Genomic DNA, 19,301 nt, shown 5'->3' with positions numbered 1-19,301 from the left:
TTAAGTATAGTTAGGTTAGTAGTAGTACTACTTATAAGTAAGGAAAGTAAGAAGAAGAGTATAGTAAAGTAAGTAAGTATATAATAATATATATATATATATATATATATATATATATATAAATATATTTATTCTTTGAAAAACAAAATAAAAATGAAAATTTTGACATTCCCTATAATATCACTGTCGATGAGGATACATTTTTTAAAGGCTATTTTTCAAATATCCCAAAAGGCACTGAGATGGAAAAAGGGCCCCTTCTTAGAAAAAAAGGCCGGAGCAAATACCACATGCAGAAATCTCGGCCGAGTTCCACTCGTAACTTTAGTAGGTTTAAATGATTATGGTTAAGCCATGAACATTAAAAATAGAGCGTAGAACTATATTTCGTAATAGATATGTAAAAACAAGATTCATTATAGTGGGGCAAGGTTTGTCTTTACAATTAAGTTACAAGTCAAATAATAGCATAATAATAAGCTTGATAATAAGCATAAGCATAGATATAGAGGTCTTCGTGACTACTACGCTATGCTCTTAAAAAATAATCACTCCACATGCATGTTCCGCGGAATAATAAAGACAAGAAAAAAATATAAAAAAATATGAAATATTTTTAACTCGGCCGAGCATGTGAAACTTTTAGCGTAAAAAGCAATGGGGCACATTCTTGATGACACAATATTCAATTATGGCCCTTTTGACAACATAAATTAGTTAATTAATTTCTATGATAGGGATGAATCTGATCTACTAGATATTTTTTAAAAAACTTTAAATAGACCACTAACTTTATTTTATTGACACGAAAATCAATTATATTAAGAACAATAATAATAAAGTAAAACAGCGAAATAGCAAAATTGATTGTAGCGCATTACAAAATTTACTTCAAGCCAAATAAATTAGATTAAAAAAAAACATCCTTGAAAACTTGCCATTGTTTTTGTGATTTGAAGTTCTGAAGTTTTCTCTTAGTATCGATCAATCTTATATCTAGTCAACAATCTGTGGAATTGTACAATATATTTTCTAAATTATTTGGCTAATCTTCATAATAAGTTATTCCCTTTTAGAAAGATTTTTGCAAGATCAAAAACAATCCTCCTTTTATTCAAAATATTAATAAACCATTGCTAACGATTTTGAAGAAATTCCAATACATTTGAACAATCCATGCTTTTTTTTATTGAATAAGTCTGTGAAAACCTATCTAAACACAAAAGGAACGCTTAAAATACTCTATTTATCAATTATAGATATCTTTTATAATCTTATTTATTGTACGCCATTAGTAAATCTTTGGCCTTTTCAAAAAATAATTCCAAAAAAGCATTTGGAAGATGATCTGAATTATTTTCATTTTTATCTAAAATAATGGTGATAAAGTTCAGAAATATTATTACCTTTTACACAATAAATGATTATTTTTTCCACCATGGTTAAAAAAAGACATATATTGGAAAAAATATGGTTTAAGATATTTTACAGTTTGTTATTCAATTAAAAAAATTCTATTTACCTATTTTTCAACTAACCAAAAACAACTCCAAGTAGTAGTAAAAATTTATCATCAAGTTTATAATTCTTTTTATTTTTTTGAATATATATAAGCTAATTAAACAATTTTAATTTGTAATGTTTTTTAAAAGTTCTTTTTATATAAGGTAGAAAATATAGTATACAGAAATAAAAAATAAAGTCAATTAATAGAGACAATGAAAAAGATGCATTAATTGGCTTCTATATAAGTAAATTGAGAAAACCAAATAATATGATTCGATAATATGTATTTGAAAAAATTTACTTTTATTGAAGAACAAATTTAGATATAAAAATTTGAAACTGAAAGTAGTAATAAAAGAATAACGAAAATGATAAAAGAATAACGAAAATGATAAAAGAAATGTGACTAAAAATTGGACAAATGATGAATATATTTATTGTGATGCGAAGTTATGGATAAAAATGGAACTATGATGTAATAAAATTTAGTAAGAAGTTCATAAAAAAATAGAAAAAAGAAAAGTAGTATTAACAATCTACTAATTCAACAGCTTGTAAGTAAACTTTTTGACATTGAGCACCTTGATATTCGTCGTATAAATTATAGAAGTCACCCGATAGACATTGATAAAATATATCATTAGCACCAATAGCTAAGTTACCTTGTGGGGTAATAGACCAGCCAGCAGCATAGATAGCACCAGCTTGTGGTGGTGGACCATCAAATTGGAATTGTCTATTAGCAACAATGGAACCGACTCTTCCCTTGGCATCATTAAGAATACCCTTCTTTAATGTCATTGTTAGAGTACCATTGTTCTTACAGGCTTGAGAAGAGAAGAAAGAATCTTCAGATGATGCAGCAGAAGAGCTAGAAGATGTTTGTGTAGCAGATGAAGATGAAGATGAAGTAAACGTTGGGACAGTAGTAGTTGGAACTTGAGTTGTGATAGATGTAGAGGTTGAGGATGTAGAAGTCGAGGAGGTGGAAGTCGACTTACCATCTAGTGTTGTCACTTTTTTAGTATTGGTAGTAGCTTGAACTTGCCCATCCCAAATTTGTGAAACAGCAGCAGCGGTTTGCTTTGGAGTTGGAGTTGGAGTTGGGGAAGTAGTTGGAGCTGGTGCTTGGGTCTTAGTTGTGGCTTGAACTTGACCATCCCAAATTTGTGAGACAGCAGCAGCAGTTTTCTTTAGAGTTGTTACTGGTGGAGGGATGCTAGTCTTAGTTGTAGCTTGAATTTGGCCATCCCAAATCTGAGAAATAGCATCAACTGTAGTTTTTACAACTACTGAAGTACTGGTAGTCTTAGAAGTAGAAACTGTTGTAACGACTGTTGGCTTGGGTGGTAAAAGTTTAGTTGTAGTGGTAGTTGCAGCTTGAATTTGACCATCACCAATTTGAGAAACAGCATCTCTTTTAGCAGCTTTAACAGTGGCAGGGGTTGTAGTAGCAGCTGGACTGGACTTGGAGGATGATGGTGTTGTAGTAGCTAATGGAACAACAGCAATACCAAAAGAACCAGAATAATCGGTCATTGCACCACTATAAGTAGCATTGGGGGTTAAAGTTGACCATGGCTCGGAGGGAACATAAGCGGCAAGAGAAGTGGAAGCTAAAATAGCGGCGGCAGCGAAAGTATTTTTGTATTGCATTTTTTTTTTGGGGTAGAGTTAAAGAATTTGAGATTTTTATTAAAAAGGTTTAATAATCTTTCTGGAAACTGTTTTTGGTTGATTTATATTAAGTTTGAAATATTTATTTTGATGGAGTATTATGTATATTAACAAGAGATATAATGAAATTGAATGTTACATCTTTAAGAGAAAATCATAGCTCTTTTATATCATTTACTTCTTCAAAATCTCCGGTGAATAGATATTAATATTTTCCTGATGGAGTTTTTAGATTTGGATAGGGTTTTTTGCTAACTGCTTAGCATTTTTGTCATGTAATTAATTGCATCAAATACTGTAAATTAACTTTAAGCTTTTTTTTTAGTGATCCTTATAGCTCAAGCCATTCTAATTTTTTTAGTCAGTCCAAAAGCCAGCATAGATTTCCGAATTTGGCGCGTAAAATTATATGACTAGCATAAAAATTAATGAAAAGATAAACCTAATGGAGAGAAATTTTCCAAAATTAATGGAATTAATCAGAATGCATATAACAATTACACTGTATCGTTACAATTAGATGCTGGCAATTTCTAAAAAAAGCGTTAAACTTAACCTTGCTTGGCAATTTCTAAAAAAAGCGTTAAACTTAACTTTGCTTGGCAATCATTGGTAAGGGATAAACAAGTATCCGGAGATCTAATATTATAGATCACTAATTATGACCCTATTCTAAGTTCTTGATATGGAAAGAATTTTAAGGGTGATATTACTCCAGCAGTGATTGTGACATTAAATTATATTTTGTAGAAGCACCTTGTACCAATACTCTTTTCAAGGGGCAACAGGCTATAGAATTTAAAAATAACGTGCCAACCTAATCACATCTGCTGGTTTAATGTATCTCCAAGGAAATTATGACAACTTTCATTTAATTTATTTGCTAATTTTAGCATTAATTTTATTTATAGTAGGATTACTTGTAAATATTCAGCATGGCACGACTTGAATTGGCTTGGATTTCATTTTACATTTAACATATTCTAAATACAATGATGTATTTTTAGATAGTTATGTAAGGCACTTTTTGTCAGGTGCATATGGTTACATTTCAAATTGTACTATTCATTATAATGCTTTCTTTTTACCGTCCCCTGTTCTAAAATTATCAGCAACAGCCATTGGTTCTAATTTTAATTTATTACCAAATTACTTTTAATATTTACCTTTACCACCTAAAAGGGTTGAATTTTTAGTGAGGATATTATTATCACGATCACTCAGAACATTGTTCACATTACAAATTATTTCTGTTACCTTCCACTAATCACTTCAGATAGGATTCAATAGAAAAATATTTTACATCAGTTTACTCGTATTTTGAAAGCTATGTATATTTTCTAAAGTCAGAAGCTGTGGATATTATACGTCAACCAAGGTGATACTGTATATACTTACAAAGAGTACTATAATATTTCTGGCTGTATTACCACTGCTCCAATATCTTATGATCTTATCTAATATTGCTATTTTGATCAAACCAACACTAACATTGAAGAATAGTATACATTTAACTATAAATAGTAAAACAGATTCTAAATATTTTTGTAATAGTTGTATTACATTTTCTAATCGTAATTAAAATTTATGACTGGATCAATACTTATTACGTCTAAAATGTCTTTCAATCTAAAATTAGGACAGCAATTATAGCCCCATTTATATATTATATTTACATTTTTATGAGAGGAATCTTTGGTTAAGTATTAATTGCCAAATATTATTTTTTAAATTTTTTGAAATAGTAAATGAATTATCTTGTAAACGATCAAACAATTAAATAATTTTGGAAAAATAATTCAAAAGAAAATATGACAGTTACCATTATTATAACAGATTTATATTACAATTTTAAAGACTAGATGAATTATAGTATTTTGTTCCAAATATTATTGATCTATTACGTTCTACATCTTATTGTTACAAAGCAACTGCAGCTTAGAAAAAAGTTTCAATACTTGCCGCCCCAACGGTACCTATTTATAAAAAAACGTATATGATTTTTTCTATTTCCTTTTGGATAGATATCAGACATTCACCAATATGCATTTATTGAACTCGTCAAGACTTAATACTACCCCATATGTAATGAATTTAATCAAATATAAATAGTTACCCCTTTAACTTACCTAATTATCAGCACTTCTCAAGATACTATATGTAGTTCCAAATAATATTTTGTCCTTTTAAGTAGATTTAGAAATTCTTTAAAAAAGTTGCAGAGGCAGATCAATCTTTAAAAAGAAAATACACATATTTAATTTTTAATAAGTAATAGCTCAGAATACTAAAAGAATTTATCTTCTAATCCGTTAACTTGCCAAAATTATGGAAACATAGTGGTGTAAAATTTTCAGAGAATACTATTACGATAAATTTATCAAAATAATCAATACCTAACAATATTTATTTTAATTTCTCTTATTAGTTTATTATATTTATAAAATATTTTATTGAGATTTTAGTAATGAAATAAGATATAGTTTAAGCAGCTAAAAGCAATGTTTAAACAGAAGAATCAAAAAAAAGTTATGGAAGACAGATAAAATGAAAATAATTGGTATTAGAAAATGCAAATTTACACCACCATAAGAATAAGAAAGTTACTCAAGCGTGTGGCATAGAGTTCATCGTGTTAATTTGGTTATATTACTAAAATAATAATAGCTACATATATATATTTAACCCTTTTATGAATTTTCAAAACCAAATACTCTCTAAAAGATCATAACAGTATATTCTTTTGCAAAGTGCATGCTTTAATAAGAGGCAACTAAGAAATGCGATTGTGAAAGAAACGTAAGCTTTTCGCTATATAAAAATATTACATAAAATCTATTATACCAAGATTTTCTGATTAGGATAAAATATGTGTTACCCTGCTATTTAAAAGTGTGTTGTGATTTTTTTTTCTACAGTTAATGCTCAATAAATTTTTCAAAAGATAATATGCAATTACTCTAACAAGAAATTAACAAAAAAAATTGCATTATATCGTTTAGTCTGATTTAAATTATTCTGTAGGTACGTGACTGTGTTGTCAATATAAAAAATCATAAAATGTTTAAATCAGCCTACTTTACCACGCTCATTTCAAAACACAAAATTTGGGAAAGCAGACAAGTATAGGCAATAATAGTCATATTTTATTTCCTGATCATTACACTATGCCTATTTTTTTTTCACAATGAAACAAATAACTTGGAAATGAAGATGATCAATAAATAGATGTAACAAATAGTTCCTTGAATTTAATTAGAACTTAAACTTGCCTATAGATATTTGTCTATTCAACTTCATTTCATCATTCATCAGACTAAAAAGAAACCCAAAAATGCATTCTTATTTTTTTTACATTCTTAATGGAAACAATAATTCTTCAAGTAGAAAGCATAAAGGTATAGAAGTCGACTAGAGACTCAAAGAGGTAAATTTATTTATAAAATAAAATGCGTGGTTTTTATTTTTATCATTATCTTTATTCTCTTCGATGTAGTCTTCGGCCAACACGAAAAAACCACCTTATTAACCACATCGGATAACTGAAATAGCTGACTATTTTTATCTATGATGTTTCTAAAAACGGGCGCTGCAAGAAACATGCAAGGATAAAAATAAAACAGGGAAAGTTGTGACACAAACGGCATTAAGTGTCAGTAAATGAAACGGCATAAAATAATAGATAAAAAATAATACTATACAAAATATATATTTTATAGTAAAAAATAGCAAAAAAATACAGGTATATACATTGGACACTTAGCACATATATATTTATTAACTTCAAATAATTGAAGATTAAAATAAAACAAAAAACAAAAATGAACGAGGATATTTCTAACATGAAATTATACTCTACATATCTGCTAGATACGACCAATCTTTCTATCATTGATTACTCGATTACCCCGGAAGAAGAATTAAGAGATGAGACATCAAATTTAAAACTTACTAGCACAACCAATAGTTCTAATGATATTACAGATTTAAATGGATTGGTAACAATTTTGAATGATAAAATTATTGAATTCCAACCGTGCAGTGATCTATTACATACCCTTTCTGATGTGGTTGTAATTCAAGTAATAGAAATATTAGAGACATTACATAAATTTGAAGAAGAAAATAGCACAAGATTAATTACATTTAAAGAGAGCGATACAGTGGTAGAAAAATTTTCAGAAAATGTAGACACTATTTTGAACATGTACATGTTTGTTATGATTGAAAGTTATGAATATTTAACAAATGTTTCGCAACAAAATCATTCTACTACTATTAACCCGCTACAAAAGGAAAATACCACACTTTTGGAAAATGTTCGTTCAATCAAAGAGAAATGGTCCAAGCTATATTATTTCCCCGATTTGATAGTATCACATTTAACTATGCAAGAATTAAAATTAAAACATTGTCTTCTAATTAATAAAAACAACGAAACAATCTCATTAAAATTATTTAAATACGTCTTTATGACATGTTTAATTGAAATGAGAAAATTATTTATCAAGTTGATTAGTCATTTAATTGATAATTCAAAAGATATTAAAGATGAAATACATGTAACTTTTATAAATTTTATTGATATCTTAGTGGATTGCAGTATTGAAATCAAATGTTGTGAAATTCTAGTTGGAATAAGAAGTATTATTAAGATGTGGATCTGTTGTAATGATAACTATGTGGATATATACCATTGGTGTAAAAGAAAACAATTAAGTTGGGAAATTGAACAGGGAAAACAAAAATTGAAGATGGAGGAAAATGCATCTGAAGAAGAAGAAGAAGAAGAGATGAATGGATTATTGCTAACCGATCAATGTGAATTTGGAAAATTATTTATCAAAGATATATTACGTATCTGTAAAGAATATCGCCGAGAAAAGATGATCCAAGAGGGCCAAGATTATAGTATCGACCTTGGGTTTGAAATTGATTCTCAATATGATTTTAAAAATGATAGCAGTGATGAATATAATATGACTATTTTTGATGATGATTATGGAGATGTAGCAGAACAACAAGAAATTGATCATTTCATGAAACAAGAAAAAAATATATTAGATGAGTTGGAACAATTAAGAAACTCTAAAAGACAAAATATTAATTCCATCGATGAATTATCAACATATATAAAATTTGATCCTGTAGATACTCCACGAAGAAAAAAGAGACATCGTAAGCAACGTGTCATAAAACCGCCCAGTATTCTTGGGTTTTGGTGGACACAACAGACAGATAGAATACAAAGAAGTATTCAAAATGCAAAACAACAATGGGATATGATATTTCTTAAAGAACCCAAGAGAGATGTGGTTGATTGGGTGGAACATTATAAGCATGAAAAGGACACCAAATGTGTACGAGTGGTTACAAGACAAAGCAAACGAACAAGCCGATATTGGAAGACATTATGTGCTACACGTGTGGTCCAACCAGCAAGTGCTAAACTTCTTTCCTGGCTGGAGTAGATTTTTCATCTTGCTTATTATTCTCGCAACCAAGATGGTCTGTGAATTTGTGACACTGCTAGTGTGTCACTTTCCTATTCTGGTCCCTTTTCCGTGCCTTATTTCCGTGGATCTAGGCCATTTTTTTAAGTTTGGCCATTTTCTCGGCCAGCCCTGATCCAATTCGGCTCGCCAAATTCAAAGCCAATATTTAAATGAAAATGAAAATATCAGATGCTATATGGAAAATGCCAACATTGATTTTTTTTTTATTTTACAGTTTGACGTGTTCGGGGAATGTTCTGAGAATTTCAGAACTGGGCGCTGAAGGAAAATGGTACAGGAATTTCTGGGCAAGTCTTGAAAAGGAAATATTGACGGGGTTCAGAGACATATGTTTAATAAAGAACAGTTATTATGATAGATAGATAGATGGCTATATATATATATATATATATATATATATTCAAATGTTAATGTATCAAAAGTTATGGATTTCTAATTGAAGTGGATAGAGCCTTGTTTAAGCAACAGGGTATAGTAAATTCAGACACCAGTAGGAATCCAACATAAAAATAAAATGATAATGAAGTCGCAGTATAAAAGAGGCCAAGCTTTTATAGCAGCTTGTCTATTGAACACTTTACTGCTGGTGGCATATTACTTGTCTAGAATAAGTTCGGAGGACCATGAGTCGAATAAAGATTTCACAGATATTACTGTATCGTATGATAGCTTATTGTCAGACCAATTGCGATCGCTGGTAGATCCTAAGCAAACTGAATTTAAGAGAATAGTATTTCAAACGAGTAGTGATAGTACCAAATCTAGCAAATGGAAGTCTTGGTCGGAAGATAATGGGTTTGAATATCGGTTGTATACTGATCAAGAGATGGAAGAATTTATTAGAAATACTATCAATATCGATCAAATAACAATGGCTTTCGAATTAATGTCGCATAACGTTTTGAAAGCAGATTTCTTTAGATACCTTGTATTGTTCTACTATGGTGGGCTATACACAGATATAGATACAGAGCCATTAAAATCTTGGGAAGATTGGCAATCTGTGTTTGATGATGAAGAAGATAAAGCTAGTTTGGTGGTTGGTATTGAGGCTGATCCAGACAGAATTGATTGGAATGATTGGTATGCCAGAAGAGTTCAACTATGTCAATGGACTATATTAGCCAAGAAGGGAAACCCTATATTACAAGGATTGGTCATGGAAATTGTTAAAAATACTTTAGAATTGAAATATACACATTTGGATGACGCTATGGAATGGACTGGCCCAGGTATATTTACAGATGCCATAATGAATAATTTAAAAATCGATTGGAAAACTTTGACCGGATTAAAAGAACCAAAATTGATTGAAGATGTTTTAGTTTTACCAATTACTAGTTTTTCACCAGGAGTTGGTCATATGGGTTCAGGTCAGTTATTTGATAGAGTTGCATTAGTGAAACATTTTTTTGCAGGTTCATGGAAAAATTAATGCAATAATCAATAGGAATAGTCATAATTTCTACAGGTATAATATTCCATCCTTCTATCTTTATGTTTGTTTGTTTTTCGTAGGTATAAGCATGCACTTAGTTTATAGATTTAATATAATTTTTTTTTCTGTTGAAAGGCTTGGGTAATAATATATAATAGTAAATGTTTGTGCTCGCAATTGAAGTAGTGTTTGCATTTGCATTAGAACTTACAATAGAACCTTGATGAAATAAATTAAATGAATCAAATATATATATATGTATGTATAAATGCTGTTACAGTTCCCTTGGAGAGGTAGAAACGGAAATGACAATGACAGTGAAAATTGAAATGGAGGTAAGATCACATAAACATTTGTTGAGATAATAAGATTATAATTATAGGTAATTTACATAAGGATACAATCTTTCTTTTTCTTCTTTTGAGAGCTGGAAAGCGTTGATGATGATTTTAAGTTAGTTTTCAATTTATTGGTAGTAGCTTTCGCTGACTCTGCTGTTCTCCTTATTGGTTTATTAGTTTGACTATTAGATCTTGTTCCATTAGATGATGAACCATTTTGAGTCTTAGGTGCTTGTGTCCGGGTATTATTGGCAGTATTTATATTAGAGTTGATAGATTGCTGAGTTTGTAAACGTTGCGGGCTTGATGGAATACCATTGGCTGAACCACTTGGTTTTCTACCACCGGCTCCTGATCTATTTATATTTGAAGATGTTGAATTATGATGCATTGAATTTGAAGCTAGTTGTGGAGAGTTTTGTGATGGTGAATATTGTGGTTTTGGAGAATTTTGTTGTCGGGAGCTTGCATTGTTATTGGTCAATACTGATCTAGAGCTATTACTTCTATTATTCACGCCATTTCCAATAGCGGAGTGTCCATGGGTTCTAACTTCCTGTTGAGCTGCCAATTCATCCCGTAAAATTTGTCTGACTAAATCTACAAACACTTCGTCAACATTACTACGTAACAAAGCAGATGTTTCATAGAATGGAACTTTTCCCCATTCTCCACTTAAGGCAATTCCTTCCTCTACAGGAACTACTCTTTCATCAATCAAATCGGCTTTATTACCAATCAGAACCATTGGGACATGATCCATATCTTTAATTCTAAGTACTTGTTCCCTTAGTTCCATCAACTCTTGTAATGATTGTCTATCTGTGACAGAGTAAACTAATAAGAAACCCATCCCTGATTTGATATAAAGTTCTCTCATTGCAGTAAATTGAGCAACACCTGCAGTATCTAAAATCTCCAAAGAAAATTGCTTATTATCAATTTCAATATTCTTACGGTACGAATCTTCAATAGTAGGGTCATAGGTATCTAAGTAGACACCTTGTACAAATTGTACGGTTAAACAGGATTTACCCACACCACCGGCACCTAGAACTACTAGTTTATAATCACGCATTCTAGACATATTTTCCTGTTTTAAAAAAAAAAAGTTTTTCTTTATTGATACGATTAATTGTCCACCTAGAATATATTTACAGATACCTGGGAAGCTATTGTTTTAATAATTTTTTCAACCGCAACGATATTGGCTATTCTTTTATTTATATTTTATTTTTTGTAGTGTAAGTTAAGTGTTTTTCAATACTTTTTCGCTGTTCTTTTTAGATTTGTAAGTTTCAGATTTCAAGTTTCAGAAAAAACAATACTCAGGACAAACGTGCACGTGACAATAAAAATTCCAGTTTCAAATATTTCATAAAACATGGCAAGTCCAAAGTACAAATTGTTCAAGTATCATTGCCATTAGAATCTATTTTTTTCTAAGGAATAGGGAAACAATGATATTACTTTGTTTATACTATAGTACCACGTGACGCGATGTGTGCCATAATATTTTTTTTTATTATTTTTTCAACTTTAGCATATATTCAAATACATAAAAATATACAAACATGATCTTTTGTATAGTTATATCCTACCAAAATTTGGGTGTATTTAGAATTATATTATTTCTAGTTTTATATTTACCATTGTTCGCGAAAATAGCAAACTGCGATGAGACACGAAAATTTTGCAAAATGTAATATTAAATATTTATAGAAAAAATTTAAATAAAAAAGATATTCATGAAAAGATATATAGTAATGAAAATTATAGCTTAAGAGAGGATATTGCAAATATTTCAAATAAAATATCATCATGATAATAGAGACAAACCAGGAAGAAAAGGAGCTTGAAACAGAAAATAACGATAGAATGGTAACTAAGATGACACCAAGAAGAGTTAAAGTATATATTTTACAGGATAATGAATGGAAAGATACAGGGACCGGTCATTGTGTAGGTACCATAATTGATAATGTTCCTTACATGCTTGTCAATAATGAAGTAGACACTAATACTACCCTTTTAAGAAGTAAAATAGGAGGAAACATTGAATATCAGAGACAAGAAGAAACATTGATTGTTTGGAAAGATAATCAAAATAATGATATTGCCCTAAGTTTTGAAGAAAGCGTTGGTTGTGATGATATCTGTAATTTTTTGATTCATATTCAAAAGACTCTAGAAAACAATATCTCTTTGGTGGCTGTAAGGTCTGATCACGATCCCTTAAACGGAAGTGGCACTGGAGCTACCACAGCTGTTCACGAAATGATTGCAGGCCCAGTACAATTACCTTCAATGGATCAAACACAAGATGACATTATACTGTTAGAATCCCTGAAAATACTTAATGACAATACTATGTTTGAATTTTTAAAGAATGAAACAATTCATTGGTATTTTAACTCAAGCTATCTTTCGAATATATTAATACCCCAATTCAATTTGTCTGAACAGAATCATCTTATTAAGAATTTATTTTTATTAAGCAATATTATAAAGACATTGATACTATATAATCAAAAGGAAATCATTGACCAGTTCATACAGGATGAGGAAACTTTTTCTTCCATTATTGGAATACTAGAATATGATACAGAATTTCCTGATTCAAAAGCCACTCATCGATCATATTTAGCCCATAGTAATAATCCAGCTCTATCATTATCCCCAACTTGTTCATCAACTTCATCATCGGAGCCATCAATTTACAAGGAAATAATTCCATTAGAGAATGAGCATTTAAAAATTTATATTAAAAAATATTTTAAGTTACAATTCTTAAAAGATATAGTTTTGGTTAGATTCATTGATGATCATAATTATTGTTTAATCAATGAGATGTCTTTAGATCTGCAAGCTCAAATCATTGATTTATTACAAACAGATGCTTATTTGGATAAAATATTTGAATTATATAGGACTCCAGTTATTGAAAATGACGAAGATTTTAAATTAAAGAAGAAATATGGTATTAGATTATTGCACCAATTTATTGAAATGACTAAAAATTTAAATTCAGTTGAAAAAAATGACTTTTTCAAGTTTTTAATTCAAAAGGGATTTTATAAAATAATCGATTATGCCTTTAATATAGAAAAAGATAATAATCTAAGAATTTTGGCCACTGATTCTTTAATAACAATAATGGAACATGACATTTTTTTATTATCAAATATTAATGTTGCTGATGAGATATCTAATACGAATACAAACTCAATTCCTGATATGACTCTTTTAAAGCTATTATCTAATATTTTATTAAATGATAAAAGTCCAGGTTTAAAAGAACAAATTGTCCAAGCTTTATATACATTACTACAACCAAGTAATAGTAGCATTACTGGTAATAATTTTGATTATGAAGAGGAAGATATGCATACTAATGGCAATAATGAATTCCATGGCAATAATCAACAGTTTGTTTCAAATCCAAATTCTATTCATGATGAAGAAGATATAATTGAATATTTACAATTATTTTATAAAGAAATTGCACCAATATTATTTGATCCATTAATTAATTATAAGGTACATTCCTCAAATGGTGAGTCTAGTAATAGAATTGAGGATGAACAATTATTAATTCACTTAATTAAACTAATTACCTTTATTATTACAGAGCATGATAAAAGGTTAAGCCGGAATTTTACATTAGAAAACAGCATTTTAGTCAACATTAGTAGAACAATTAATTGTAATGAAAATCATATTTTGCAATTAAGATTAACATCGATCCGTTGTTTTAAAACAATTATTTGTTTAGATGATGATTATTATAATCGTTATATCATATCAAATAATTTGTTTAGCCCTATTATGGGTTTATTGGTTGAGAACATTGGATTAAACAATTTAGCAAATTCTACAATGCAAGATTTTTTTAAAATTATTTTAATAAATTGTAAACAATTAGATAATATTGAAAGAGAAAGAGAAGCTACAGTTGATGGTTATGAAGATTTATCAAAAACAAGTTTGAATGATAACGAAAAGAGATTTATTCATAAATCCAATTTTATTCTGCTTAATAAATATATGTTCGAGAATTTTTCTAATATATTTGAAAAAATAGATGATATGCCATATCTAACAGAATTAGCCAACTACAAGTAGCTATGTTACGAAACTCATTGATATTTATGAGAAAACTGTGTAATATTATTCATAACAAAACAAAAAAAATAGAGTTCAACCCAACATGCATATATACTATTGTAATTTCAATATGTACACAACTAATTATATTATACGATGCTATAATATATTCAATTTTCCTTGTTTTTTCTTCCCATAGTATATTGCAAAACGCTTATATTATAGTGTATGAATGTGTACACGTATATGCCAATAATATAATAAAGACATAAAAATTAATATATATATATATATATATATAGACGACATACAATTTTATTTTTTTTAGTTTTACAATTTTGCTCTATTAATATCTTTGATTAATTCTTTTGGGTACATCTCGCCGTTAAAGATATTCCCAATATGTCTTAAACCTCCATCAACAGTAATTACTGTTCCTGAAATGTAGCTTGCTTCAGGCGAGAATATATAAACTGTTGTATCAGCTATGTCCCTTGTAGTTCCTAATCGTTGTAGAGGTACACGTTCAGAAGCATTTGCCAAATATTCAGGTTTCATCAACCTTTTGAAGCCTTCGGTATTACCAATTGCGCCTGGAGCAAGACAATTTGATTTTATTCCCCAAGGGCCTAATTCAACTGCCAATGAATTTGAAAGTGCATCAATCCCAGCTTTAGCAGCTCCTACATGAGACTGGAAAGGAGTCCCTTGGAAATGTAAAGTTGCAGAAACAAAAAGGATTGAACCCTTTGACTGTTTCAAATATGGTAAACAGGCCTTTACAGTGTTAAAACTTCCAATCAAATCAATTGATATGACAGAATTGAATGCGTTTGGTGATAGATGTGGTACAGAACAAATGAAATTTCCGGCAGCTCCACAAATCAAAAAATCCAATCTCCCAAAATGTTTAATGCATTTTGAAACCCCTTCTTTTATTTTATCAACTTTTCTAACATCTATCCCACCCAGCCCAATAACTGGATCAGAAAAACCTTGGTCTGGATATAAAAGACCGATTTCCTTGGCAATTTCATCGGTTTTTTCAACATCACGTCCCATAATAGCAGCTTTACAACCTAATATTACCATTGCTTCTGTTTGTACTCGGCATATTGTACCAGCACCACCTGTAACTAAAACAACTTTGTCCTGAAATAGATTTGGTTTGAAAGATGTCGTGTTTAGGTAATCTGTAGTGATTGTGTTTGGCATGTTATATAGATATAGATATAGATATAGATATATATTATATTTTATCGTGTAATAATTTTGTGAATAAGATTAAAAAGTGAAATCGTTAAAAAAAAGAGGAAAACACAAAAAACAATAATTACAACTGCCAAAACTATTTTCTTTTTTCTTATAAGCTTGTGAAATATTATGTTGGGGTAAAAAGTTGTAGATCGAATAAGGCTTCGGAGTTTTGAAAATGTGGGGTGAATTCCCGGGTAACCATGAAGACAGGCAATCATATAAAAGCAGTAATTATTATTCCAAAGTTACTATTTTTTTGTCATTTATTATAAATATAATATATTTGGTGTGATACTCCGGATTTTAATGCAAGTTGAACCTACGAGATTGTGAAGTGTAATGGGCACAATATGCTATTTTAACAGGTGAAACTCAAAAACTTGGCTATTTTCGAGCTTTGTTCTCTGGAAGTTTCAAAGATATCGATAAATTTCAACAAGAAAGTACTCGGTAATTTCTATCTATGAATATATTAGTAACTAGAACAGAATATCTACTTGTACTAATTTCTCCAAGTCACCATTACCCGCCCTCACGGAGTATTTTCTTTTTTTTTTCATTACGCAAAACGGCACGGGGAAATGAAAAAGTTTAATCTCAAGATTTATCAATGAAATTTCGATTTAAGGAAGTTTTGCAAGTTAACTAGGCATTGGCCAAGATAGCCAAATCAAATGTTTACATTGTGAAGTTTGTAAAAACAAGACAAATTCCAAGCCATACAATCGCCGAGAATTAGAGAGTCTGTCAAAAGGTGGAAACAACACTTTAGGTGGAAACAGCACTTTTGGTGGAAACTAGCTTAACTCTCATTCATATTTTTGGTTTCAGCTTAAGCAACTTAAAGGCAAGAGGAAACTATTTTGTAAATACAATAATAAAAAGACGTAATATTAAAATTAGGTTACTTTCACCAGTTCCTATATTTTTCCGTATATTTAAACGATTAGAACATGGTGAGCTGGGTGGATGATCGATCATGCCGTATTAGGTTTCATAAACTTCTGATGAATCCTTGCAATGAGTATTGTGCAGATTGCCAAGCGAGATATCCTCAATGGGCCTCAACAACGTTTGGTATATTCATATGTATCAACTGTGCAGGGATTCATAGAGGTCTAGGGGTACACATCTCGTTTGTTCGCTCAGTTACGATGGACCGATGGAAGGAATCAGATTTAAGGAGAATGGAAGTTGGTGGTAACGACAATTGTAATAACTATTTAAAATTAAATGGTAAGATCGACATCAAAGCTCAGGCAAGATTCAAATACGATAATGTGGTAGCAAAGGATTATACTAGACGAATCGATTGTCTAATTAATGAAACTCCTTTTAAGAAAGAAGATTATTCAAAATTTCGCTGGTCTGAATTTGTCAAGAGTTATGATTTAATGAAATCAACTAGTCCGAAACCTTTGATTAACTATCAAGGATTTGGAAGTTCCCCTTCACCCAACAACAATTCAGCTGTTAATGGCTCAAATAACAAGAGCGATAATAATGATATGTATATGCAACGAATAAAAACTCCAGAAAACTCATCTAATCAAAATAAATACGAAAATATACCGAAGGAATCTAACACTTCAGTAACGAAAGGATTAGGCATTGTATCTAATGCAGTATTTGGTACGGTAGGGAAAGTTACAGATACCATAAGAAAGCCAAGCTCACATGACTCTTCTATAAATGACTCTAATTTAAATCCAAATTCTTCTATAAATTCTACTTCACGTGCTTTGAATAATGATTTTGCCACTAATTTCAATAATTTCAATAATAATAGTAGTAGTTCCACTAATTCAAACTCAAGTTCCAAACGAGGTAAGTTTTTAAGAAGGAAAACTATTTCGTTAAGTGGTCCAGTCTCCCCAGGTTCCCCAAACTCACCTGGTTCAGCAGGATCAAGATCTCCAACTACTTTAAAGAAGCAGTATTCATCATTACCAAGAACTTTATCAACTTCAAGATTGGCAAGCCCTAGTTTACATCTAAGTCATTCAACAAAGGAGAATGATTCATCTTTGGATAAACATCACGGAAATTCTAAAAAAAATAAGCATAGATCGATGATATCTACTACGACAAGCAGTAATTTAGATAATTCCACTAAAAGTAAATCTAGCAAGGATGGTACTCCAAATCTTTTTACGGTTGCATCATCTACAACTAACTCAAGACATTCAATAATAATACATAAGCATTCACAACATAGCAAAGAATCGCCAAATTCTTCGAAATTCAGTCTATCAAAGCATAATAGCCATCATCATAGCAATAACAGTAATGATCATAACAACAGTAGTAATACTACTAGTAGTACAGCAGCGAGTCCTAACAGTAAATGACACTTCTTATCCCTTTGTGGTTGAACATGTTAAGGTTCATAAACATTGTTTGTTGATTAAAATTACGTTTAGCCTTTCTATATTTTTCTTTCTTCTATTTCACTTCTCCCTTCATTCTGTTCAATAATAATAATCCAATTTTCTTTCTCTAACTTACTTTATTCTATAAATACTAATTCAAGTAACCAATTTGCATCCACGGTATTCAATAACTTTTAATTGATAATCCTAACCCCATAATTAATACACTACAACTCAATATAATATAATTCATGTAATTTCATAAAATTTCATATAGTTTTATACACTCTATTTTATTTATTTCTTTTTCTGTAAAATTTATATTTGTACAATTTTATCATGAGTCTAAGATTTATTTTTTTTCATATATGCACATTTGTCTATTGAGATAATTGAGTAAAATAAACTAATTGATGTATCAAAGGCAACAGCATCATAGATATAGAGATATATATAGATATATTATGTTTTAATTGTAATGAATTGAGGTATTTGGTGTGCAATGAAATATTTATATATTATCCTAACAATTTATTTTTTTAATTTAGCTAAAAATGTTAGTAGAATGTCTGTGAAAAATTTCCATCGGATCCAAATTCACAAATTATAAATGTAAAATATCAGAGCCAAGCCATTTCTTTATAAAGTATAACCATTTTAAGAAAATATTAATTAAATTGCAGTAATAGATTCTATATTATTATAAAGTAAATAAGTGAGGCATTCATATAGTTACCAATTTTTTCTTTTATAGTATTTTCTGTTGTTAATCTATAGGTAAAATAATAAATAATTAATTGCTTTGTTTTGTGGTAAATTGACAACAAATACGCAAATTTAACTCCAAAATTACCCAAAGATGAGAAAGTTAAAATTTATTTAACTTTTTTCTTGACGAATTTTTCAGATTTGAGGTTTGCTAATTTGATTACGTATATGTCATCGCTAAATGTCCTTTTCGTTATTTCGCAACTTTTCATTATTATTTTTTTTGTAAAAAAACCTAAATATCCTATTAGGAATTTTTACCTTTTAAAAAAATCCAAATCTCAATTGGTTTGACTACTTACCCCTGTATTAAACAGGT

General features: G+C 29.7%; 7 protein-coding genes across 7 annotated transcripts; 4 read left to right on the top strand and 3 right to left on the bottom strand.

Moving 5' to 3' along the window:
• Positions 1-2,034: 2,034 nt before the first annotated feature.
• On the bottom strand, positions 2,035-3,162 carry TBLA0B00410 (uncharacterized protein; the record flags this gene model as incomplete). The annotated part of the gene is made up of 1 exon (XM_004178356.1): positions 2,035-3,162. The coding sequence occupies one exon, from the start codon at positions 3,160-3,162 to the stop codon at positions 2,035-2,037; it is 1,128 nt and encodes a 375-aa protein (XP_004178404.1).
• A 3,842-nt stretch (positions 3,163-7,004) lies between these two features.
• Positions 7,005-8,654, top strand: SPO77 (Spo77p; the record flags this gene model as incomplete). Its single annotated transcript, XM_004178355.1, has 1 exon — positions 7,005-8,654. One exon carries the CDS (start codon positions 7,005-7,007, stop codon positions 8,652-8,654), a length of 1,650 nt encoding a protein of 549 aa, XP_004178403.1.
• A 559-nt stretch (positions 8,655-9,213) lies between these two features.
• Positions 9,214-10,134, top strand: TBLA0B00380 (glycosyltransferase family 32 protein; the record flags this gene model as incomplete). Its single annotated transcript, XM_004178354.1, has 1 exon — positions 9,214-10,134. The coding sequence occupies one exon, from the start codon at positions 9,214-9,216 to the stop codon at positions 10,132-10,134; it is 921 nt and encodes a 306-aa protein (XP_004178402.1).
• Positions 10,135-10,524: 390 nt separating this feature from the next.
• Positions 10,525-11,565, bottom strand: RSR1 (Ras family GTPase RSR1; the record flags this gene model as incomplete). The annotated part of the gene is made up of 1 exon (XM_004178353.1): positions 10,525-11,565. The coding sequence occupies one exon, from the start codon at positions 11,563-11,565 to the stop codon at positions 10,525-10,527; it is 1,041 nt and encodes a 346-aa protein (XP_004178401.1).
• Positions 11,566-12,299: 734 nt separating this feature from the next.
• Positions 12,300-14,603, top strand: PSY2 (Psy2p; the record flags this gene model as incomplete). Its single annotated transcript, XM_004178352.1, has 1 exon — positions 12,300-14,603. One exon carries the CDS (start codon positions 12,300-12,302, stop codon positions 14,601-14,603), a length of 2,304 nt encoding a protein of 767 aa, XP_004178400.1.
• A 312-nt stretch (positions 14,604-14,915) lies between these two features.
• On the bottom strand, positions 14,916-15,800 carry SPS19 (2,4-dienoyl-CoA reductase (NADPH); the record flags this gene model as incomplete). Its single annotated transcript, XM_004178351.1, has 1 exon — positions 14,916-15,800. The coding sequence occupies one exon, from the start codon at positions 15,798-15,800 to the stop codon at positions 14,916-14,918; it is 885 nt and encodes a 294-aa protein (XP_004178399.1).
• A 995-nt stretch (positions 15,801-16,795) lies between these two features.
• On the top strand, positions 16,796-18,193 carry TBLA0B00340 (uncharacterized protein; the record flags this gene model as incomplete). The annotated part of the gene is made up of 1 exon (XM_004178350.1): positions 16,796-18,193. One exon carries the CDS (start codon positions 16,796-16,798, stop codon positions 18,191-18,193), a length of 1,398 nt encoding a protein of 465 aa, XP_004178398.1.
• Between the last annotated feature and the right edge of the window lie 1,108 nt (positions 18,194-19,301).

This window comes from Henningerozyma blattae, chromosome 2 (genome assembly GCF_000315915.1).
Source record: "Henningerozyma blattae CBS 6284 chromosome 2, complete genome".
Classification (NCBI taxonomy): Eukaryota; Fungi; Ascomycota; class Saccharomycetes; order Saccharomycetales; family Saccharomycetaceae; genus Henningerozyma; species Henningerozyma blattae.
The sequence above is the reverse complement of the archived record's forward strand: the minus strand, read 5'-3'. Positions and strand labels throughout refer to the sequence as shown.